The sequence below is a fragment of the Tyto alba genome, unplaced genomic scaffold (assembly GCF_018691265.1).
Source record: "Tyto alba isolate M040663 unplaced genomic scaffold, T.alba_DEE_v4.0 Super-Scaffold_33, whole genome shotgun sequence".
NCBI lineage: Eukaryota > Metazoa > Chordata > Aves > Strigiformes > Tytonidae > Tyto > Tyto alba.
Genome location: NW_024881308.1, coordinates 7,370,467 through 7,395,892, shown reverse-complemented (window position 1 = coordinate 7,395,892; position 25,426 = coordinate 7,370,467). Strand labels below are relative to the sequence as shown.

The 25,426-nt window shown below is 35.8% G+C and overlaps 1 protein-coding gene across 7 annotated transcripts in view; it reads left to right on the top strand.

Annotated features, from left to right (window-relative positions):
• ZMYND8 (zinc finger MYND-type containing 8) overlaps positions 1-25,426 on the top strand; it is an 81,764-nt gene that overhangs the window by 28,997 nt on the left and 27,341 nt on the right. For 5 of the 7 annotated variants that reach the window (XM_033003573.2, XM_033003569.2, XM_042800833.1 and 2 more), the window contains 6 exons: positions 2,372-2,442; positions 16,292-16,440; positions 20,989-21,207; positions 22,098-22,211; positions 23,848-23,940; positions 25,096-25,183. In XM_033003573.2, coding sequence (XP_032859464.1) covers positions 2,418-2,442; positions 16,292-16,440; positions 20,989-21,207; positions 22,098-22,211; positions 23,848-23,940; positions 25,096-25,183 — 688 coding nt within the window. In that variant the 5' untranslated portion in view covers positions 2,372-2,417. Of the gene's footprint in view, positions 1-154; positions 199-2,371; positions 2,443-16,291; positions 16,441-20,988; positions 21,208-22,097; positions 22,212-23,847; positions 23,941-25,095; positions 25,184-25,426 lie in introns of those variants that run through there. The other 2 variants (XM_042800832.1, XM_033003574.2) reach the window with 2 other exon arrangements.

Genomic DNA, 25,426 nt, shown 5'->3' with positions numbered 1-25,426 from the left:
CAGCTGCACGGTGAGCTAGATCACAGAACTGATTCAGTTAAAATGAATGTGATTTCTGGAACATGGAGTTAGGGATTGGAGAAACCATTCCTTTTAGTAGCAACCTGTGTAAAATGGTTTTAAGACTTCAACCAGAGTCTCATGAGGACTTGTATGTCCCAGTCTGTGGCTGAAACTGGATCTGTATTTTAAAACCAGGTAATGTGTACTGCCAGATTACTTCACTCTTGATGGAATTAGTGTGTGTTATTACATATTTGCCTGTGTGCATTGTTAATCATATATACATACTATTTTTAAAATATGTTTTTTGTTACAGTTTAGTGATATTGAAATAGGATTTTATAAGGGGGAGGGGATGAAAAAAACCAGTGCAGCATTGGAAGAGATCAATGAGCCCATCCTGTGAGCCCATCCCTTCCCATTGCTTAGGAAGGAGAATGGGCAGAAGCAAGTGGTGCATGAAATGTTTTGGTGTCTGCAACACACTGCCAGCTCCTCTTTGCTGGAGGCCCTCTGGGAAAGGGTGTAACAAATGCGCAGTATAATTGATCTGCCCATGCATAGTAAATTGGTGAGCATTGTAGTATGGTCAGCTATGTTATGCATTTAATCTGCCCATGCAAAATAAATCTGAGAAGCATTGTGCTAAGGTCAACTGTTCTACACATGTACCATAATTCTGGTCACATGGGTGCCTTTCCTTGCTACTGAATTTAACAGCATAGTCCATGAGCTGGGAGACTCGATACTGGTAGAACAGAACTTCTCTTCACTTTTATGACTATAAAGAGCTTAATTTGTAAATTATTCCTATATACAAATGACAAGTAGAGCAAGTGATTTCTGGAATTCATGTATCTTCACTGCTTTGGGTCATCCGTACACTGAGCTTAGTTAATTTGTATTTAAAATTTTGCTGATGTAACTGTCCTGTTTAGAAGTGTGAAAGAAATTGCAACCCAACTGCCGGTAGCTGATAGTTGATTAAAAATAGTTTTGGCAAATATCAGGCTAAAAAGTCCTTCTGCTGGTACGTTTTACTTTGTTTAGGAAGCTGTTTTAACTTGTACTAGTAACAGAACTCCTGCTAATATAAACTGTTTGTCAGGCTGAAGGGTTTCTCTGATATAAATGTAACCAAGTCCTCAGTGTTGTTTCCGAAATCTGATTAGCTGATTCAGGCAGATTTAACCACAGCGGCTAAAGCAAAGGTCTCTAGCTGTCCTCTTGGCCTCTCTGGTAGAAATAACTGTCCCTAGAGCTGGGATGGCTGAATGGAATCTCAGTCAACTCCATAGCAGCAGTAGTTCACAGTCAGCCATATCAATGTAGACTGGTATCAGCAACAATTTACATTAACAGACAGTAAATTATCACAATAGGGGAGAATATCTACATCCTGCTTGGCGGTTGTGCTCTGGTGGTGTTAATGGACAACTGTGATACCTGCTTCAGGCACCATAACCTCATTTGGTTATCATTTTGAATTTGGGCTTGCTTCAACATCATGTTTTCTTTTATCTTTCATCTACAATAGTCTGATCTCCAAAACTGGTGTGTAAATCAATATTCATTCTAGTTCTTTTTTTCTCTCCCACCTTCCTTCCCCAAACTGACTTAATTAGCCAAATTAATTGAGTCACTTTCTTGAATAGCATCACTATAAGAAAGTAGGATATCAGCAAGTTGGGTATCGTTTGTCATCTACTTAATCATTTGATCCTGCCTGGAGTAAATGAAAACTGTCTATGTAAGATTGAATAGTTGAATAATAGTAACAACTCTGTTCTATTTACTCTTTACTGTAGTTAATAATTGGTGGAATTGTATTGCAAGTAAATTATAAATACTCAGTTTTCTCTTATATAGTCTAGTTTCGAAATCCTTGAAATTATTTGATAGATTTTAAAATTGCACTTTACCTTCTAATTTTGAAAGCTGTTTTGTGTTGCTAAATCTGTTCCTTCAGCTAATCTGTTTAATGATGCTGCTACTGTTTAAATGTTAGCAGGCATCTGTCCACACAGTTTATAGAGGCCTTTGATTAGGAGCTACAAGGAACAGAATTCCTGTTTGTCACGTAAAATTCATGCATACAGTGACATAACCATCAGTACATGTTACAAGACTGTCATTACTATAAAAATGTTATCTTTGTAATTGGTAACATTCAGCATACGTGTGTACCTGGATTCTTTCTCTGCATGTTTTGGTAGTGTATACACTGTCAAACAGCAGACCTTTAATTTCATCAGAAATTTTAATATAGTTGTGTTTGACAGTGTTATGGTGAACTTCTATACATGAAGATGGGCATGGGAATAATACAGTCTCTAACTATTCCAATTCACCTTTTTGAATCCTGCAGCTTGGCTGAAGAGGAAATAAAGGCAGAGCAGGAGGTGGTGGAGGGGATGGATATCTCTACTCGATCCAAAGGTGAGTAAGAAGGAATATTTCATCTATGTTCTACAACATACAAATATTTGTAAACCAGGGCAGTGAAACTGTGTAATCTACCATGAAGCTGCTCTTGAGTGAAGACTCAAGACTCATTTTATTTTTTACAATGACTATTGTATGTTAGAAAGTGTATTAATTATAGGTCAAACCTCCCACCCCATCACACACCCCCACTGCTCACCATTGTTATTTCTGGTTTATAAATACCTACCTTAGGTTAAATTATGGGAAACATCAGCCTTTTGTATGATCTCATTTATCATGACTTCCTTTAAAGTACTTGTAGTTTTGCAATGTAGGAGAAAATAGTAGTAGTAGTAATAATAAGTTAGTATTTTCAATGAATCCTAATTTTCCTAAGAATAAAGAAGAACAGTAACATTTCTGTTTCTATAAAAATTGGTCCCCTGAGCAATATGTATTTCATGGACATTTATCCATTCCTGACATGAATTAAACTTGGTGGTGGAATTGCAGGTGACTGAGAATTTCTGTCTGTCTGGTTTCTGGAGTTTTCCCTATGAATGAGTTAATACAGACAAATGATGTTATCTCTCAGTACAAACAAAGCCAAATATGTACCCATGTACATCAGTGTAAATTTTCCCACTGTCACTTGGAGTGGGAGGACAGAAATGCCCTTGAATCAGAATACTTGCAGATAATTGTTACTCCAGTTATTTGTAATAGACTACCAGCTGCCTGTCCATCTCCTTTTATACTTGCAGCTGACTTTGCAGCTCAGTTTATTTGAAAGCCATTTCTGTAAAATGGCAGCAAAGGTTACTACCATTATTTTTAAATTCTAGCACATACCCACTTACTCTTCACATTTCTGCTACAGAGGTTGTAAGTCTAGTTTGAATGTGCAGACGTAATTGTCTTGAAAGTGTGGCACAGATCATCTGCATTCGTCTGTTTTTTAATGAGGTAGCTTGGAGAGATAACGCAGTTACAAAATTGCGTTTAGGTCTTATTTGTACCAACAGAATAAATTCCTTGTTTCAGTTCTCATGGTATGGTTGGATGAGGCAGTATATGATCTGACAGAAGAGATTCAGTTGCTCCTTTTGTTCCTTCTCCCTGTCCTTTTTTACCTTTTCTGCTTCTGGTCTTGCATGTCTGTCTCCATCACTGGACTGCTTTTGATGTTTACTTATCTCTGTATTTCAGTTTTGTAAACCAGCAGAAATTAAACTATTTTTTGTTGCTTTAATTATTGCTGCTAAATGGGGTAAACTCTCAGCTTTGTACTTCTACTACTTATTTCCTTTGTGGTGCTTGTCAGATCCCAGCCACTTGAACTTTCTAATCAACTTAAAAACTGAAACATTTTCCTGCTGCTGTAGTGACCATTTTGTTTGTAAAAGAGTTTGGTATGAGAACTTAATATATAAGAGACAGTGGGAGTTAGTAGATGCATTTAACTGCCCATGAAATCTCACCTTCATTTCTCTTTAGAAAGACTTTGCCCCACATATTGGTACTAATAAGAATTTCACATGTATCAAATGAGGTAAACTATTATGTCACACTGACATAATCTCTGTCTAAAAGTCATTTGTGAGTCTGATACCTATTCATATAGATGTCTGCATTTTAGTTTTTTTGCTTTACTTGGCCCAGAAACAGGTGTGTGGTCCATACAAAAAGTTGTAATCACCTTACACAAGTTCCAGTGCTGGTCTGACCACAAGGTGTATTGTTTCAATGAATTAAGCCCACAGGTAACTTTTTACTATTTTTTTGTAGGCTTAAGATAAAGTTTCCCAGGACAGCGAGCTGATTTAATACTTTGTAGTTATTGAAAGGGTCAATCTTTCATCTCCCAACCTTCACTGCCATGTGATCATGCAGCTCCCTTTGCTTTGTGGGCTCTGATCCATTAAAGTTGATCAATTCAGAGGGAGTTAACCTGTCAGAAAAAGACTCATGATTTTATACTGAGTGAGTTTACTGTTGATACAACTCTCTGAACCAGCTCATAGGCACTCTGGTAGTGACTGAAAGAAGAGTGGTTTGGAAGACAAAGACAGGATCACCACAGTGCTAGTTTAGATTAGCCCAAGCTGTCATTGTTTGAAAGTCACTGGTTTGTACATGCACGGTAGGACTCTTAGTGTTTTAAACACCAGTGAGAGTGATCCCAACAGCCTTTGTACATCACCATAGTAAAGATAAAACTTAACAGAGGTTGAATTAATTGAATAATAATAATAATGGGATTGATCTTTATTTAGTGAAATACTGATTTGCTTTAGTTGGTTTGTTAAATTTTACATGTATGTTGATGCAACCCATGGCAGCACCATTCTAAGGACAAGAATAACAACCACCCCTGCCCCGCCCCCCCCAAGCCCCTACAGGTGTGTATTTTTTTCAGTGAAGTAATGTGGATTGTAAAAAAATCCTAAACTTGCTTGTAAACCATCTTGCTTTGTTGTATTCCAAACCTAATCTATGAATTAGTGGTACAACTTTGTAATAGTTGAATATGTAGTTTTGCATAGAAGGTAAAAAGATCATAAATGCCTTGTGCCAAGAGCCAGCCATATTATAGGTCTGCTAAAATGAATCTTTCTGGACTTCTGTTATTTGGATTGAGACAAGTTTCTTTGTTAGTTCAGCGCAGTATTTCTGCAGCAGAGAAGCCACAAACCAGAATTTTAAAACTGTTGCTAAACTGTGTAAAGCAGAAAAAGTGCAGCAGGGTTCTAAACTGGTGGGACAGTGTTAATAATGTACTCTTGTAACATTAATCTTATTCAGAATTTTGTTTCATGTGTTTTAGTAAGGATGTGGATGAGGAAGTTGATCCTATATAGACAAACCCTTGAGGGAAGCATACAGCTCTTCTTGGTTTGATTGGATTTTTTGATGGTCTGAGAAGATGGTCAGGCGATCAACCACTGATATTGGGTAACTTCACACTTGTCCTGGAGAAGCTGATACAGTGCAGATTTGTAACCTAACTTGATTTGCTACAGTTTGTACAGCTCATGTGAAGCCATGTCTACAGAAAGTTGTAGGAAAATAAATTAATTTGCTTTAAAGCCAAATAGCCTGATGCAGACCTCTTCATGAACATTTTAATTTTGGTATAAGCAGTTTAATTTTAATTGCTGTAAATCAATTCCAGTTCAGTTTAAACTAAGCTGAAACACATTGTTCAATCTGTAACAAGGGTGTTAACATAGCCTTTGAATTGGTCTAAGTAAGCTGGTGGTTTCAAAGCAGCCTAAACTGGTCAAACTGCTTGATCAAGCAGTTTTATCCACTTCCGTCCATACCTAAGCTGTCAGGAAACTAACTGAACGATAAAACATGAATAGTTTTCTACTAGTTTAGTGTGCTGAAATGGCTTGGTAGACTGCCAAAACTGGTATAAAAGAGAGGGCAGGAATATACCAGTTGGGTGCAGGAAATACAGAGCTTTGTTAGCAACCACTTAGATAGGGTTAGGCGGTAATGAAACTAGAGCTGAAAACCATAGCTGAGAATTCTTTCTTACACTTTATAATGCGATATGTAAGAGTGAGTTTATAGAGATATGTATGCAGCCCTACACACTTCAGCTGCGTTTTTCTACCCTTCTCCTTTGGCTGGCACTGATGCTTATACTGTTGCATAGTAAGCTATATCAAGCAACTGATCTAACAGAAAAATGTTTACTTTTTGTAGTATTAGCTTTTGACTGAATCATTAACTGATTAACCCTACTATTACATGAAAGTGCCTATCTGAAGAAAGTTGTGAGGACAGACATCTGTTGAGGTGGGGAAGGGAAGAGGAGTAGAGTTACTGTAGCAGTTATAATTTAGATCTGCTTATAAGTTGTGCATGTGCAGCTTTACTAAAGACAAGGTTTTAAAAGACTCTTTATCAGAACAAGACACAAGGCATCTGGGAACTGGAAATGGGAAATGGCAGCTTAAAAGAGTGTCCAAAATGGAGTCAGCAGAGGATTGCAGTTTAGCAAAGGAGAAAGGCCACAGATTAGATTACTGTAATATTTTGTCCTCTGCATATGATACATTAACATGTCTGACAGAAACATCTTGTTATATTTCTGTTCCAGCCCTATGGCCTACTTTTAAACCTTGTTTATTAAATATTTCAAGACTGGGCTTGCAAGGCTTTCTGGAGAATTTTTGGACTATGTCCAGGTTGTGGTTCCAGAGCAGCATAACAAACTTAATTGTTTGGTGCAATTCTGTCTTCACTTGCAGTTGTGCTGTTTGGACAACAGTGAACTCTGCACTGGGCTTTTTCATCCTATTAACCTGGAAGAATTTTATTTTACTTTATTTTTTTTTCTTCCTTCTTAATTCTCAGTTTAGTTTTCTGCTAATTTATCTTTCTTACATGCCAACAATAGTTGTGGTGGCGAATGGGCTTCCATGTAGGTTTCATATGTTTCAGCTAGTACTGTAACCATTGCCTGTTGAGTGATTAGTCAAAAAGAGTGCTTTAGCTGTTTTCTTCCCATCATCAGTCAGACATCCTTAATATTGCCTTTATGTCTATGCTGGCTTTTAGCCAGTCCTGAGTCAGTTAAGGACTTGGGTAGACAAGTAGTTTTCTACCTTCTTACCTCCCTGCGCCAGATTACTAGGGAGTTGGACAGATGTCATTGCTAGGAGCAGACTTGCCCCCATCAGTGACAGCTAGTCAGTAGACAGTCTTAGCTTGTCATAAAATCATATACGGAGACACTTCTGCTTAATGGTGAGAATTCTGACTTTTACAGCTTTTGCATTGCGGCAGGTTTGTGTTGAAGGCTTTGTTTTTAGGGGCTTCTCCAGTGCTAAAAGGTTTGAATATTATGAGTATAAATACAAAATGACTAGTAAAATGGAATTTCCAGAATGCATTATATATTTTGTATCAGTTTCATAATAGTACATCATGTATCAACTTTCTTTGCAGTGATACCAAGTATTTAATCACATAGAGATTAGATTCTCACTCCGATGTGACAGGTAACTTGAGAATCCTCCAGTGAATAGTAGTGCACGGCCCTTGTTACTTAGTAATCAACAGGGGGTCTTTAGGGGTGCCTTGGGGCAGCAAGTCCACCACTCGCCAGGCTCTAGTTTATAAACAGCTTACATCTCTGACACTGCAAGTTGTTGCAAAGTGTTTCTTTATCTTCCAAAGTCCTACCATGAAGAAACAAGTAACAGTGTTTTTTCCTACTTGTGTAAAATTGTAATATAGTAGTTCATCCAGGTTTACACAACCATGGCTAACCTCTGTTATTTGTTACATTAAGCAACGGGATTGGATTAATTGCATCAGTTGAAGTTTCTGGAATGTAAACAGGGCTTTAGTCGTTGATTGCAACTGCATCATGTTTCAAAATTCTGGCATAAGATTAAAATGCCTCAGAGTTAAGCATAAGTTCTAACAGATTTATCCATGATTTTATTAAGTGTTTTGAAGATAATTAAGCTTTCTATATTATTATGGTTAATGGATTTGAAAAATCATAAACCTATTACCAACCATTCAGGATAATAAATATAACTGGGAGACTTTGCAGTTCTGGAATCCATATAAATTATTAATTGAAGCCTGTTCCATCAAATTGGACTGTAATGATGCTGACAATGGAGTTAGTGTCACTTATTTTCTCTCAGAATTCTTCACTGATTTCCCTGAACAGCATTTAAAGTACATGTATTCAAAGCTTTTGAGGAGAAGGAAAGAAGAGAGAAGTGACAGTCTAGGTGGAAGTCAGTTTTCTGGTTTTGTTCCTGTTCCTTCTAAAGGCATAGTTACACATTTCTGTGTGGTAATGACAGTTTAAGCAGTCTTCAATCACCTTTGTATTGTACATTCTCTAATGCAGCCCTTTTTTAAGCTAGCCTAGCTGTTTCTTATGGCCGTCAAATGAATTTTCATGAAGCTGCTTTCATGAAATTTTTGTGCTTTTGTTCTGTTACATTTCATCTAATTTAATTCTGTGATCTGGTTCACCAGATGTTGGCAGAACTATTTGTGTCATAATAAATGGGATAGTATGGGATTAGGAATTAGTGTTAGCAGAAGTAGCCTTGGGCTGGCTCTGTTTAAGTAATGCTTCTGCTGCATGTCTAACCTTCATAGAACAATTGAGTAGGTTTCTAACTGGAAACATTATCCAGAATTTTACATATTTGACCCACTTGCACTGAGATATCAAAAACCTACTTACATCACAGAAAACTTTTATTGGTGTTACAAAATCACTGTTTACTGATATCTAATACTGTTCCTAAAGACTAACATAATGCTTTGACTGAAAAAGCACATTACTGTTCCTGGAAAACCAAAATGACTGCTAATTTAACCATCTTTATCACAACTCGTGTTGAAAACTTTGTTGATTTTTTTTTTTACTGTTTGATCAAATGTTTTTCTGAGTTTTACTCTTCTCACTTTCTGAAAATTTCCATAACAAAAGGGTTTTGTTCTACAAGCAGTAAATGCTACCACTTTATAACAGCTCATTTTTCATAGAACATGTATTTAAAATATATGAAAATTAGGTGAAGAATTTGAATAACTAATGCTGTTAATGAAAGTATTGTAAACTTGATGTAGTTAAGATAAAGGTGCTTTATTTTGAAATGCAAAATTGTTCTTCCTTTCCACACCAGCTCAAAAAAAAGGGTAGTTCTTTGCTGACAGTAAAAAGCTTTTTTATCCTGCAATTTCCACTTTTTGGGAAGGCTATTGTTTTGCTTGCCTAACCCTTTTGTGAAACTGAATTTGAAAATAATGAAAATAAGTCTAATTTACTCAGGCTTTGCTTACTTGACTTACTACCCATTGCACTGAGGATGCAGCACTAAGTCAATGTATGTTGATCTAAGGCAGACCTGCCCTGCTGGCATGCCCCTTCACATCAGCCACGTTTCCATCCCTTTCCTTTATACTGACACTGTCAGCTTTGGGACTTGTTCATATACTGATTCAGCTGAAATACATTTTCGAGGTTTTTGTTGGTTTTGACCATGTAAGTTGTCTAAATTGTCTTCCTTCGTGGGTGATGAAATAACAGTGCTAGAGAAAGGAAAAGGGAAGAAAGTATATCTGTGGAAGGGTACTTTGAAATCTTAACTTAGATCTGTGTAACTTGCTGTGGATTTCAACTCTCATTGAGGCCTTATTAGTAGAGTAACTAATGCAAGATGCTTAGAAATACATATGTAGACACCATTTAATTTTGGCTTTAGTCTGGAGTTACTTTCATTGCATTTAGCTTAAGCTAGTTTTTAAATTAAAACAAAAAGTATATGGAAAGGAAAGCATAAAGGGGGTGTAAGATATCACTGCTGATAAGTCTTTGGTACTGAGCAACTTATGCTGTGTTCTAACAGTAAGGCATGTTGATGTTACTTGTTTTCAGGAAGAATTACATTTGAGTGTCATGGGAAAAACAAGGAAAACAACATTTTACTTTTACACATTTTCTGAGTTGGCACATGCTTCCACTGAGAAAAACAACACTTCTCAAGTAGTTGTCAGGGATCTTTGCTATTGAATGCTTACAGTGTAGCACTTGGCAGTGTATAAAACATAGAAGATATGGTTGTGGTCTGTGCTCCGTGTGCTGCGGGAAGATAAGATCCCTGATACACAATAATAACATACTTCTGTTTGTTTTTATAATTTTTTCTAAGCTAAACTGTATTGAGTGACTGTCACAGTTCACCTGCTTAAAAACTGCATTACCATCACTAAAACTGGACTTCTAAAATAGTCATAAAGTGTGAAATTAAGTTGCTATAGAGTTTAAGTATGCTTTAGTCTCTCTTGGGAGCCATAGTTACTAATCCCTTAGTTACATGTTGACATACTGAAACAAAGATTTTAAACTAGGTGAAGCTCAGGTTAGCTTGTTGTTCCCCAATGAATGGTTTGCAAGAACACGCATAGGTGCTTATGTCAACTTTGGCAACATTACAGAGCAATTAATAACAACCTGGTGATGTAAAAACAAGTAACTTTTAATGAGAATTTGAAAAGTTATTTCATGTGTCTTTTTTTCATTTGCACTGGAAACATGATTTTGAAATACTACTAAGAAAGCAAAATCACACACTCAAAAATCAAGAAATAAGTAAGGTTGCTTGGCAAATTAATTTGTTAATACTATAGGTTTATAAATGAAATTATTATTTACTATTATTTTATTATTTATTATCTTACTGTAATGCCTTTCATTTAGTACACAGAACATATCATTTCTTATTAACCTTCTGAGTGCTGAGTAACTGCGAGTGATGTTAGCCTTTTTGGTTAGAAAAGGTGGGTGCACAAATTGATGCCCATCTGAAAAGTCTGGTTCAGGTTGACTTTCTCAGTATACCATAGGAGTTTTGTAGAAGAAACAGGGAGATTGCAGGGATATGTGCTAACTGGTGACAAACTGGCATGGTGAGATACTCTCCAAAGTGAGACCATTCTTGGTCATTAAACACCTTTTTAAAATTATTTGCTTAACATAGCAGAGATCACACAAATTCTCATGGTTCGTTTCTAGAGCAGAAACTTGAATCCCCCTCCTAAGGTAACTGTCCTAGTCACCAAATTATTGCATAGTTTAAATTTGGTCTTTTTTGCTCTTTCCTCTTGGATTTGTTTCACTTCATTCAAGTAATAAATACTAAATTAAACTACATTGGGGAAGTGATCCAGGTGAAAAATTAACTTTGCTCCTGACAGGTTATTTTAACAAGGATCAATTTCTTGATCCAGTTCACAGCTCAGCTACACAAACTCTGCTAACACAGCTGGGAGAGCCCAGGAGCAAGAAGAGGCAGTGTGTGCTGAACAGAGCACTGCTGTTGAAAGAAATTCACACAAAATGCACTTTGAACGTTTTTTAATCTTAATTACAATTGGAAACTATAACTCAAATAATTTAAGTAGGTGCCACCGTTCTTATTTTACTTGAACTGAATTAAAAGATTGTTCACATTATTAGGCCCTTCACAGATGGGTAAATTAGCAACATGTGGTAATAGTTAAAGACATTAACCTATTCCACTTAGCACAACTAAATCTGGAAGAAAATGACTGTACATTGCTGTTTTCCTGTCTATTCCTTATTTTTTGCAGTTACATTTTTGCATTGCCTCAAGAAAATCGCTGTGCATTTAAATAATTTGACAGTTGGGGGGCAGGGGGAACGGCAATGTATTTCAGGTCAGGTTTTGTATGTTGTCTCTGAGTCACCACTAGTTTATTTGAAAACACCTAGTATGCTCAGGCTTGAACCACAGAATAAAATTGCACTAATTTTAGTAGTTTTTGAAATCGCTTAACCAAGCATAAATATCTGTCTGATCATTTGGTTTAGCTGGTATTGAATTGGTACCTTTTCTGTTGAATGTAGTTTGGATTTAGCTGTGACTGAATTGTAAATCAGTTCTGGTTTGGCTTTTAACAGTGTAACCCTTTTCCTGACGGTGAATCAGTTATTTTAGGAAAAAAACAGCATTTAAAAGTGAGCAGCGTTCCATTATGGTGGCAGGCCAGTGATGAGGAACTTTACGGCCAATTGTCTTTATTCATACTTAGAGCCCACAACATGTATGCAGTGTCACAGGCAGCTTCTTTGTAATCCCCAAAGTCTGACTACCTTTAGGAATGTATGGAAAGTCTCTGTTGAGAGCTGCAAATTATAATAAAGAAACAAAGACTTATATTGTACATGCTATTCTGAGCCATGTGGTGATGGAAGGATGAGAAAAGATATGGTATGATGCTGTTTTTCTGTTCACTCTGAATGCAAACAGTTCCCATGGTGAATAAGCTCCATTCTGCTTTAATGAAAAAAATAAAGTTCAGATCTTGTTTTGGTTTTAAGTTTGATCACTTTGGTTATGTTGTGGAGTTTGGTTTAGCTGACACTGATGCTGCAGTGTTTCTTCCAGGATAGCTGTATTGGCTCAGCTCTTTTGGGATATATGAAGCGAATGCCAGCCAAAGGAGTTCTTCTGCCACCTTCTGTACATAATTATTAGCTAAACTCAAAAAATAACCCCTAGTCTTCTGTCAGCATAGTCGTACCTGTACGATTGTCATAATTGCTTAAGGAGGGGAGCAGGCAGACATATTTTTCACACATTTAGGTGACATACCTTACCTGAACAATTCTTTGTATTGTCAAATTAATCTAAATTTTGGCCAAAAAGGAGTGGGAGGCATATTTGCTTGAATTGAAAAAAGTGAAGTAGCAATAACAGTCTCAGACACATTGTATTGGTTTAATTCAGCCTAGTCATGTCAGAATATAACAGGTCCTAAATGCTGCCTACAAGTATAAAAGGGGACAGATGGAAAGGAAAGAAAAAAATCACATTTCTTAGTGTCAAAGAAAATTCAAAACATGAAGAGGTTTTGTTTATTTAAACCAGTTTAACTACATTTTTACAAAAATTTTATAACTTATGTCAACAGGAAAATTTCTCTGAGAGCCAAAACTACATTTCTGCTAGGCAGCACTGCTGAAATAACTGTGCCTATATAACTTTAGTGGCTGACACTTTTCCTAGGATTGTTGAGATTACATGTGTTGTTACGCTGGTGCCACTATTCTAGATGAATAAAACTCAGGATGCGCAAATGCTCCTACATTTCTCTTTCCTCCTGCAGTTATATCTTCTTCCATCAATCTTTAAATATGCTTTTCATATTTATTTATAGTTTTCTTCATTGTTATCTTGACATATCACCAAACTATTGGCCAATCAGAAGTCACCATATAGCACTATGTTTTCCACAGAATTGTGTAGAAAGATGTTAAAGTCACTTTTTTTCTGTGCAGTTAAGTATTTGGGGAAATTTTTTTTTAAAGCTTCAGGAACTGAAAAAAATAGTAATGTTTACAGCTGATTAGGTAACAGTTACATCTGTTATGTGTCTGGACCCACCTGAAAAAAGCGTGATGCTAATTATAATAGGTAAGATTGGTATTTTCACAAGTTAATGTAGACCAGTGCAGCTTTTTTTGCACAGGAGAAGTTCTTCCATTACACCTTTCCCATCTTTCTTTATATTTTCTTTCACACACATAAATAGCATATGTTCTTGAATTCAGTCTAGAAACTAGTCTTAAATTTAGTCTGGAAGTGTCTTTTCAGATCACTTCTTGAGCTTGCATCATGTGTGAGTTTTAGTGGCATCATGGTTTTTTTGAACATATTTTTTCAAAATGTTTTGCTATGTTAATAATTGTGTGACTTCTTGACATCATTGCACTCTTTCCCCTAAATAATATGTTATTTTCAATAAACATAAACATATATGCAAGCATTCCAAGGTTAACATCAAGATTACACGGTATGTATCCATCCTTTTTACATCAGTATTGTTTGCCCTTTTCCACAATGAATAAACTCATTTGTTTGTAGTCAATTCATGCTCAACTATTGTTCCACATCCTATTTTCTATTTTGAGAAGAGTGCATAGGTTGTTAACCTTAGGCGCATTTGTGCAAATCATTGCAGCCAATTTTTGTTTCTCCTCCACATTTGCACAAAATACGGAAATCATGTAGCAATCTAATCCAGTTCTTTATTGTGCCATAGACTCTAAAATTTGTGCCATGTGACAGATTACCTTACTTTTGAATGCAATGCAGTGTAACTTTTCAGTTTGTCAGGGTGTTATTCTGAATACAGTTTAAGCTAAACTGTGTTTCACTAGCTCACTTATAAGACCATCAGTGAGAAAGTGTCAGTGGCCATACTGTGTGCTAGACTCCTTAAATGTGTTAAAATCGTTCCCTGAGAGGCATGTTGTAGCTCAACAAGATCATCTCATTCAATAAATAGTTAAAAGTCAGACTGGGAGGCATTTGTGGGAGAAAGGTGTTTGTCCACTGACTGTGAAATAGTGTAGCGCTGTGGTTTTCAGTATTTTTCTATTTGGAGAACTTTCAGTGTTTTTTGGTGGACCTTTTTATAGTTAATTTAAATTTATTGACAATAAACATGCTCTGCTAAGTCGATCTAGTTCCTGGTTGTTGTTCAGGTACCTCTGACATTCATTGGAGACTTCAGGTGAAGTGTTTCAGTGAGGTTTTGGTGACTTGGCAACCTGAAACAGCTCAGCCTCATCAGCCAGTGAGGACTGGAAGGCAAGAACACAGATCCAGGAGGGAAAGTTTATAGGATCATGGCAACCAGCAGTTTGATGGCCTCTGTCAAAGAGGTGCCAAAACCTGTGGTTTGACAGAAAAAACTTTAGAAGTAAGTTTAGAAATAGAAAAAATTGCTCAGAAAAAAAAGTTATTTTTTTACACAGGCTTTATTCCTCAATTGTTTAGTGTGAGGCCATAAAGTGCATTTGCACTAGCACACGTGAGTAGGGGATTGAAAATATGGGAATGACTTTGGGGAGAGTTCTGTTGTTTCTCTATGATGTTAATGACTTCTGATCCCTATGTTTTTATTTATCGTTTTGTTGCATGCATTAAAATCTTAAAAATTAAACATGTTAAACCAACTCTAAACTTTCACTTGTATTTTGTCAAGATCATTTCACCGTTCTATGATTGTCTGTTACAGCTGATTGCATACTTTCTTTTGAAAAATGTCAGTAATTTTTTTGTAATTGAGGTGAGCTTTCCATATTCATTAGGAATCATTTAAATTTTGTTCTGAGAAAATGAAGTTGCAAATGCTCTTATTTTTACCTAGGATATTTCTGATGAGCTTGTCAGTGATTTTTTTTTTTAAGTGTATTAACTCTTTTAAGGCTGCAAATATTTCCTTCTTAATATTCCAGTGAACACAAAACAGTGACCAATTAAAAAAATAATTAAAAATCTTTGAAGAATTCAAATAATTTATCATAACTGGAGGAGTGAAGCAGACATGAAGATCATCATAATAGATATTAATTTGATATAGCTATGTCTCAATTTCCTTCTAATTTTTCTTTTAAAATAATTCTATGCATGTTTCATAAAATGCAATTCAGAGATACCAGGGCTACTTAAGCTGCTGGTGTGATGAGGTTACACTAAGCTGACAGTCCATGACTTAAAAGCAGCTGAGACACAGGCACACGTTCCCTACTGCCAGCTTTGTTACTTGGAGTAGTAACTTCAGGCATAGATGGAAGCGGTGATTTACAAAACTGCTCTTGTAATTTGCTTGGTTGAATGTGAGAGACACTGAAAAGTTATGTCGCTTTCTGTTTGTTGCTCTATCTTGCTGTCAAAAGTTATTACTTGACTGGAAGTCTTGTCATACAATCCAATTTAGCAGGTACTACCAATGACTGAGTATTTGGGGTAGTGTACTTATTTTCAGACTATACAACAATTTAATTTTTTCTACTGACATTTCAATAAGTTTATTTAAACATGAGAAATAAAACGTGGTACGAGGAAAGTCAGTCCTCATAATTTAACTTCTGTTGTTTACGTTCCTAAATTACATGATTGAAGCTGTCAGGAACTGTTGCTGTTATTTCTCTGCTTTTAAAGTGTATGACATAAATTAGCATAGCACTCTGCTAAACAACAGAAATAATTGTTGTTATACTTTAAAAAATACTAAAGTTTGAAAATATATGAATGACCAGAATGCTGTGGGAAAAGAAAACAATATTTAATGTTAATCTAAATTACTATATTGAGAATTCACTTAACAGTGGCATTGATTAGCAAGTCTGTGCTTCCGGTTTTGTCAGTGACTGGGTGAAAGACAATTGAGAATTCTTATTCTGTTTGGTGAAGGAGGGTGAATGACAAACTATAACCTTGTTTGAATGTTTTTCATTGATACGTACTCTTCAAACTGCTTGTATCTGTTATAGATCCTGGCTCTGCTGAACGCACAGCACAAAAAAGGAAATTTCCCAGCCCTCCACATTCCTCTAATGGCCACTCACCACAAGATGCATCGACAAGTCCTATAAAAAAGAAAAAGAAACCTGGTCTGTTGAACAGTAATAACAAAGAGCAGGTAAGAGAAGTCATGGTCTTGTTATACTAGAATATGAAACAATAAAGGACATAGAGACAGCTGATCAAGAGCTCTTTCCTCTTTAGGAAGCTCCATTTTTGTACTCAGTGAAGTAGATATTAATTTTTGGATGCAGGGGGTGTAGGAGTTGGCACTATAAGTTGGATTTGGATGTTCTTTTATTTATTTATTTATTTTTTTACAACTGTATGAGAAAGACCACTTGTGTCCTGGTTTTTGATTTCATAAAGCTAATAAGATGTATAACCAATAAATGCAATTTTGAACAAAAGGATTATGAGGGAATATAACAATAACAACAATAGTAAAACCATTAAAAGGAAATGTTTGGTGGTGTGATATCCTATATGAAGAAAGATCTCATAATATCAATGGAAGTCCCTCATCTGCTTTCAGTCCTACTGCCAATTATTAACAAAAGTCCAGCTCCTTTCTTTGTGCTCTGCAGATTCCCTTCCCTTTCTTTAAATTGCTGGGTGGTGTACACTCCTACCAAACTAGTAAAATCAAAAGGTCACACTGAGAGCACTTTTCAGACTTCATTCTTGAAACCTAATTTTCGGTGTCTTCTGAATACTGAATTTATAGCATTTGCTGTAGTTCTTAGAAGAGCTTGACTCCAGAAGACTTTGACAATTTCTGATTCATTGTATGATTCAAATGAAAGAATTCTATGAAGTGTATTGAATAGCAAATGCTGTAAAGCACCTGCATCATCTTGGAGGAGATTACATGAAAGCAGTCTTCAGCCTTACTGAAATTATTTCTCATCTGATTGAATAATGACATGCCTGTGTATTTTTCAAAGTGCTTTTGTGTATCAGTGGTTTTTTGCCAGGATCAAAACACAGAATTAAGTTCTGAGGGTTTAAAGCACTTTTCCCTGGTATAAGAGCATTCGCATTAAATACTATCCTGGTACAATTGCACTGGTTAAAACAGACAATGAAATTTCTAATCATTGCAGTTGTCCTGGAACAAAGACTGTTAATAAATCAGGCCTTGCTAGAGAACAGTCTTACACTGTCAAGTAGATTTTATTTAAGGGTAATCGGGAGGTCTAGTAATAGCATGTGTAGGCGTGCTTGCACTAGTTTAATGTGGTCAGTTTGACTTTTACTTAGCTTCACTGAAGGCTGTATAAATTCCTCCACGTCCTGCACATGTATTTGAAAGATGTTACCCCACTAAAGTCTGAGCTACTAACTGTGCAGTGTAGAGATAATATTGCAAACAGTGGAATTGAGTCTTAGGGTATTAATTTATACTTTTTATTCATGCATTTAAAAATATATGTGAAAACACAATTGCAGTTGTTGAACTTGATACATTCCCCTTGGTAAAACCTTTTCTGTTTTCCAGGTATCTCAGACCTGAAATATTACAGGATAGAATAAAGTTGTATATCTAATGAAGAAAAGCAATCAGACTTGCTTATTTTCTGTATTTGTTACAAGTTAGCAAGAAAATATAATCTATTTAGTTTTGTTTAGCTTTTACAAGTTGTTTTTAATTTAATATTGTCTTGCATGTCGAATTTGAAATGGGCATGCCTGGAAATTATTGTTTCTCAAGTAGGTGCAAAACTGCTCTATATGATAGCAGGGGTTGTTAAAGATTCTTTTACTGCTGAACAATGAGCTAAGCATACAGCTACTTGTTTTGCTCTCAGGTTAAGTTTCAAATGTAATGTAGCTGATAGCTGTGGTTCTGATTGGCTGATAAATCCATATTGAAGTATGACATCATCACTAGAAACCTCTAACTTACTATTTTACATTACAAAGTGTTTTATAATATTTGAGTATTTCAAGATACCGTTACTGAAGTTATAGTTGCATGAAGCTTCATAATACACGTTGTGGATGCAGTAACAGATCTTCAGAATGGTGTCAACAGGTATTTAAAGTGTTGAAGTACAAGCAAAGAATTATGGAATTGTGGCATGTAGCTAAGACAGGTTAAAAATCAGGAACTTCTGGCACTTACTTGGTCACTTATAATGTAATTGAAGTTGTCAGCTTGTTTTACTACTAGCTTCAATAATAATTTAAACAATATAAATAGTGATCTTTTTCTCCCCATAATAGCTCTACAATACTGTTGTTTTTTCTTCAGTTTTCTGTGTCGTTCTGCAGGTCTTAATAACTTTGATAAAGAGTTTATAACAAGCTATTTGAGCTTGAATTGGCTAGTTGTGAAAAACAGTTGAGAAAATAAAGCTTTTCTTTCATAAGTGTCAAAATTTAAGTTCTTAAAACATTTTACAGGTGAAAAGATCCTTGAATCATGCATTTTAAGGTCTTTAGTTTTGTTCTTTAGGTCTTTTTGAGTCTCAGAACTTTTTTTTTTCCCTTAGACTTGGCTAAGACAAAGTAAGATGATAGGTATATAAAAGATCTAAGCATCCTTGAACAGAAAATTAATTCCTGTCATGCTCTAGCAAAGATGGACTCCTCTTCAGTTTTGATGCTATGAACTGATTTCTGTGGAATAGTTTCACAGGTTTTATATTTGTCTTAAAGCAGTATCTTTGAGCTTTAGAAAGTTAGTATGGATACACTGCTTATACCTACTTCAAAGTCAGAATATGTATTGAATTCTTCTGGTAATTTCCTTTATCTGCAGTTGAGGAAATGCCCCATAGCTGCATCTCCACATATACACTATTAAGCTTTTGCTCTCACAGCTACCATGCATATAGCTCCAAACAAAACACGTTTCTGCACTGTAAATTACAACTTTCCCTTCTTCACTTTGGGTTTCCATATGCCTTTGTATCTGTTTGAATGATTGTAGTAGTAATACATTTGAGATGTAGTTAAAGCCTTATACTGTTCCGCTTGTTCCACAGGATCTCATAGAATCTTTATTCTCAGTCTTCTCATGTTACATGATTAAATACTTATACAGAGAAAGTAGAGAAAATAACACTTTGCCCATTTCTGTGTTGGGAACAAAGTGCCTTTTCATTAGTTGTATCATCTGTAGAATAGAAAATGAAAAGCACCAAAACTGATAGAAATTTGAGAGAAATTTTAGGTAGCAGAATGCTTTGGGAATGTTTGTGGGTAACATCCTTTCTTTGCCTAAAATATTACACAGTTTTAGGTAATTGCAAATGGTATCTCTTCTGGTGTATCTTTTGAGGTACATCATTTTCAGCTGGGTTTTCACTTCTGCATCATCTAATTTGACCTTGAAGGTCCCCTATTCATGCAAATAATTAGACATGGTCCTTTGTCTCTTGAGAAATCTAGAAATATCACAGTCCAAGCTGGCATGCTGGTGGTTTCTGGTCACATTAATTTATGCCCTGTGTGACTTAATTTTGTAGAGGATGCTGCAAAGGTATGGAACAATGCATGTGGTTGTGCTGTTCTATGAGTCCCATGGGCATGTGACAGCTCAAGGGTCTAAGAACTTGCAGATGTGTAAATGGTGTAGGACACATACAGAATTATTTGAGAACCAAACAAAATAGTTCTGCAAGCTACAGACATTTGGGTAGTTACAAGTGATGTCATGAGCAAATGGTTTTACATCAAACAAAAAAAAATCAAAGTAAATAAACTACCTCAATATTGTTTCTCGCCATGCCCTCATTGGCAAACCACCCCTATAATTAATACCAAACAGAAATCTTAAGTTCCCTTGTCATTAATAAATAGAATGTAGTTTTCCAATAAATGTTAGCAGCTCTTCAAAGCCTATCTAACAAACTTTAGGTATATGGGGGGGATCCATTTGAGCCATCCCAGGCTCTTCACTTCTTGTGTTTTGGCATCAGCTGTGTTATCTTTGAGTGTTAGAGGCTCAAGTGGAAGACTAGTTCATGGAGTTTACAAAATTAACGCTATTTTCTAGTACAAGCAAACCAGTGGAGATTGTGAGTCTTAAATTCTGATATGTGTTTAAGTGGTGGATTAAATCTCTCACAGTGTTCCTGCTCCTGTAGCAGAGGTGGCTGTTCAGGATGTGTATTTGCTCCTTTGTCATTCTACTCATGAATTTCCCTTATTAATCAAAATTAGCACTGGCTTGCTTCATTGGACAAAGTTGTGAACAGCTGCTACTTAGGACAGATTTGCATGGTGTTCAACTTCTTGTTTCAGGACTAACTTCTTCAGCTGTCCCAGGTTTAGCCACCACTAAATATCTCTGTATTTAGCTTGCACAGCCCCATCAAATTCTCAGTTTAGAAGAGCTAATGGCTTCTACAGCAGTATTTCTTTCTTGAAGATAAAAGCGTTTACTGTCTTTTATTGGACTGCATGTCTTGCACTCGATGCCTTCACTTGCCACAAAAATTTATTTTCAGTCTTGAGTGCAAACTGGCATTTGACATCTGAATAAGAAGTAAACTTCTTTATGAATGATTTTGTGCGATGAATAAGATGCTATGCTTGCATAAATGTTAATCAAACTCTGTAAATTGCTGTTTTGCTTATATATTATGAATATTATTATTTGAAAAAATGCAAATTTGTTTTGAAACCAAACCTGTTTTTCTTGCCTACATTTCAGTCAGAACTAAGACATGGTCCGTTTTACTATATGAAGCAGCCACTCACCACAGACCCTGTTGATGTTGTACCACAGGATGGACGGAATGATTTCTATTGCTGGGTTTGTCATCGGGAAGGCCAAGTCCTCTGCTGTGAACTCTGTCCTCGGGTTTATCATGCTAAGTGTCTGAAACTGACGGCGGAACCAGAGGGGGATTGGTTTTGCCCAGAATGTGAGGTTAGTTTGATATAAGGAGTGGATTTCTTTCATGTGTGTGAAATATAAGCAGCTTTTTTGAGTTCTGGAATGTTTCTAGTTTATTCCTGTATTGCCTCGGTAAAGGTATCAGAAAAATTTGTACAGAAGATGAGGCATTGATTACTGCTTCACCACTTTCTTTTTTCTGTGTGTACCTGGATTGTGTTTGCCTTCTTGCCATGAGTCTTCAACTTCCTTTGTGTTTTCATCTCTAGAGAAGGCACCATTTCAGAGAGTGATCTCTTCATCAGGCACCTCTAATTCTGAAAACATTCTGCAGTTTTGACTAGTTTAACTTGTGCTTCTAGTGGGCTGATCAGCTCTGCAGCAGTGCAGAAAAAATATGCCATGTAGGGTCTACATAAACAAGTGGGTATTTTATTACTATTTTTTTCTGCAGGGCTGAGGAAGAATTTAATCATTGCTCTCCAGTGATTCCTGGGGAGAGGATACTTAGTAGCATCAAAATATCTTTAATGAAAGCAAATCATTTGATTGCATGTTTTGATTTGATCACTTATTGTATTAGAGCCCAGGTGACCTTCTTACTCGTTCACATTGCTGTGAACCTGCATTATATTTGAGAATTTTATGTATTCACACATTTACTTTGCATGATCTTGAAGATGATGGATAATTTTCCGTTTTGTTGGTTTTTTTGTTTTCTTTTTTATGTTTTTGTTTGTTTTTGTTAACCTATGAAAAACAAGTAAAACAAGCATCTGAAGTACCTATACTGCATCATCAGAAATCTTCTGTTTCTTATATGATGGTTATTATCTTCCATGTGAATGCTAGAATGTTCCAGTGAAGAAGAATTTACCTAGAAATACTTGTTGACAAAATATTTTTTTAATCTTAACTTTTAGAAAATCACAGTCGCAGAATGCATAGAAACACAGAGTAAAGCTATGACAATGCTCACCATTGAACAGCTATCATATTTACTGAAGTTTGCACTACAGAAAATGAAACAGCCAGGGGTAAGGAAGATATTTTTAATGCTTGGATCATACATTTGTTGTAATCCTGGGTTTTGCTTCCTTTTGTGGATTGTGAACCTAGTTTATTTTATCAGATTGTATGTGACAGCTTCTGTGCTATCACCTGTCTAGTACAGACAGATTAGTTTAGGCTGTATAGAATGTTTTGGAGTGCATTTAAAGTGTAGTTTCTTGATGTAACTTCTGAATATATTTTCAGTAGTTGTAGAGAAAATACAATGTGACTTTCCAGTGGGACATGGTGGTTTCTCACTCTCTGAAAGTGGACAGTGCTGTCTGAGATGTAAGGCGAATGAGGAGACATGATCTCTTACCAATACAATTATATGGGCAGGAACCCTAGACACAGACACTGACACTGTTATATTATTGATTATTCCTGTTGAAACCTAGCTTCTATCTCTTAGTAGAAATTGTTCTTACCACAAAAGTTAATTATATCGTATACCTCTAAAACACTAAATAAATTTTCCTCAGTGTGGTGAAAGCCTGTGCTATTAACTGTCATGCAATATGAGGCTGCTGTTCTGTGAATTTTTATCATGGAGGTAAAATTGGTTTTCCTCTAACTTGTACCTGTCTCCATGTGTCTGCTTTAGACTCACTTCTCCAAATCACCACATCTCAAAATTTCAGCTTTCCAGTCACTTACTGTTGCTTAAATTTCAGCAATTATGGTCACTTGTTCCTCACAGTGCTTGCTTTGCCTGATTTTCACATGTGTGAAGATAACAGTAAATCAAAATGTGAGGATGAATTACCAAGTGTTGTCTTAACTCCTGTTGCCTTATTGTTCCTGTACATAGAGGAGCAGGGAGGGTGCCTCTGTGCCTGCAGTGTTAGAGTAAAATACATTGGTAAAACCAGATGATCAGAATCATGGGCTCTCTGCAACTCTGATCTCTCCATGATAAGTTTGTTAGCAGAACAATAGTGGCAATTTCACAAAAGGTTACTCTTAAGTACTGACAGATTTTGGCTCTTGGAATCCTTTTGCTCTGGAGTGGTAAATACCAGCCGGATAGATGGAGCCATTAAAAGCTCTGAGTGCTGCTTTTCAGTAGCAAAGTGGCAGTGTTTGTTTATATTGAATTCACAAAGTGTTTTGAAAATGTGGTTAGAAAGCTAATGTTTAATGAATTCTGTTGAAATATTTTGCCCTTTAGGCATTTTAGTAATAACCTGTTGTTTTGGTACCTGAGTTCTTTAGTTGGTTGTGTTTAGAGTCTGAAAACAAAGTATTTGTGAGTTTATTGAATCAGAAGTTGAGTATCTTTATTCTGTTAGATGTTGAGCCTCATCTGGTACTCCCCACAAAAAAAACCTACTGTAAATAATAACTATATTTTACAAACCCCCTAATTTCTGCAATTCATTACTTCCAGCATATGAAAAATCAGTTAGATGAGACCTTTTAGTTTCTTCTGTTCTGCCAATACTTTATCACTTCACAGAATTTTATAATTACCTTTAAGGAACTTTCTCTGGCATCCCAGTTGGAAGTAGTATTAGAAAATTAATTAGTATTGTGTCATTGATGAAACTGTTCAATATTAACAAGCAGTGTGATATTTTGTGTTCTTTTTGTTTTGGTTTGTTTTTTTGTTCCTAACAGACAGAGCCATTTCAAAAGCCAGTTTCACTGGATCAACACCCAGATTATGCAGAATATATCTTTCATCCAATGGACCTTTGTACATTAGAGAAGGTTTGTATGAAGTGAAGAGAGGAAGGTTCCTTGAGTTTGATTGCTATCAGTAAGATTTCTGGAGTGATTGACAGGAGGAGAGAGAGTGCTCGAAATCATTTTGATGCTTCTTTTTTTGTTTATTATAAATACCAGTTCAGTTACAGCTTAAAAAAGATCACGTGCCATCTGAACAAGTACAGTGTTTTTTCTGAACCAGTAACAAACGCTCAGGAAAAACAGTATGAAAAGACAACTTTATACTGATGACTTCATCCTGTATAAATTCATCTAATTCCAGGAATGATCCTGTGGGGAGACTTCATTAACCGGTGTTTGTGTTTGATCATCATGTTTGTAAGCTATTAATGGATCACTAGTCCATTAAATTGGGACCCTTTGAGTATATATCCAGGAGTCATTCCAGACTCATTTGTTGAATGGTCAGTAAAATACTGTAATCGCCACTGCACCTGAGGTGTAGAATAAAAAAGAAACAGAGGTGGTAATGGGACTTTCATTATCAGTTTAATAATAAGTTAAAATTTTCAAGTGATGAACAAGTTTTCCATTCTCCACTGCTTAATGAAGAGTGAAGCATTGCTGAGCTTTGTTCTGCTAGGACCTGGTGAAGAGTAAGCAACTTTTCATTCTCCATGTCCTTACAGAGGAGGTTGATGTCGTTATGGTATAAAGGTGTAACAAAACCTTGTGACTGATTTTACATAATCGAATTACTTTAACCAGTAGCAGACTGGAATATCAACCATACTGTTTTATGTACTATGACCAATATTTTTTATGGATATTGTAAAAATTAAAAAAATTAAAATGCTGTGGAGCAATATGTCAGCAGAAGGAATCAAGGACTCAGTTTTCTGCAGATGTTGAATGGAACACAGTTTCAAAAAATAACCCTTTCTTTGGAAATGTTGAAGATGCTGATCAGAATAATTCATTATTTAGAGTTAATTTAGACCGGTCATACATTTTCAGGTCAGTCAAAAGACACCCTGAGTTTGACAGATTCTTAAATATTCAGAATCATAAGTCTTACAGTAAATAAGTAGTCAGTTTTATTAATTTTATGACTGATAGGAAATAATGTTCAGGAAGAAGCTGTCACTTTTTTACTCATTTCTGTTTCCTGATACAGTCTTAATTTTTTCTTTACAGAATGTTAAAAAGAAAATGTACGGTTGCACTGAAGCATTTTTGGCTGATGCCAAATGGATTTTGCACAACTGCATTATTTACAATGGGGGTAAGTATTAATATGTACTTATGTCCTCAAATATGAAACTTGGAAATAGTTAAAGTCATAGAACAATTTGTGGACTTCTAGCTGGCAAATGCGGAAAATATCTTCCTGTTAATGACCATAGTGCCTAAATACAACAGATTTTTTATTTTAACAACTGTCATACATAAAACTGTAGAACCAAAGACAGCCCATGCTGTCACTTGCTTATTCTACTTTAAAAAAAATTTCAAAAAAGTTAGAATC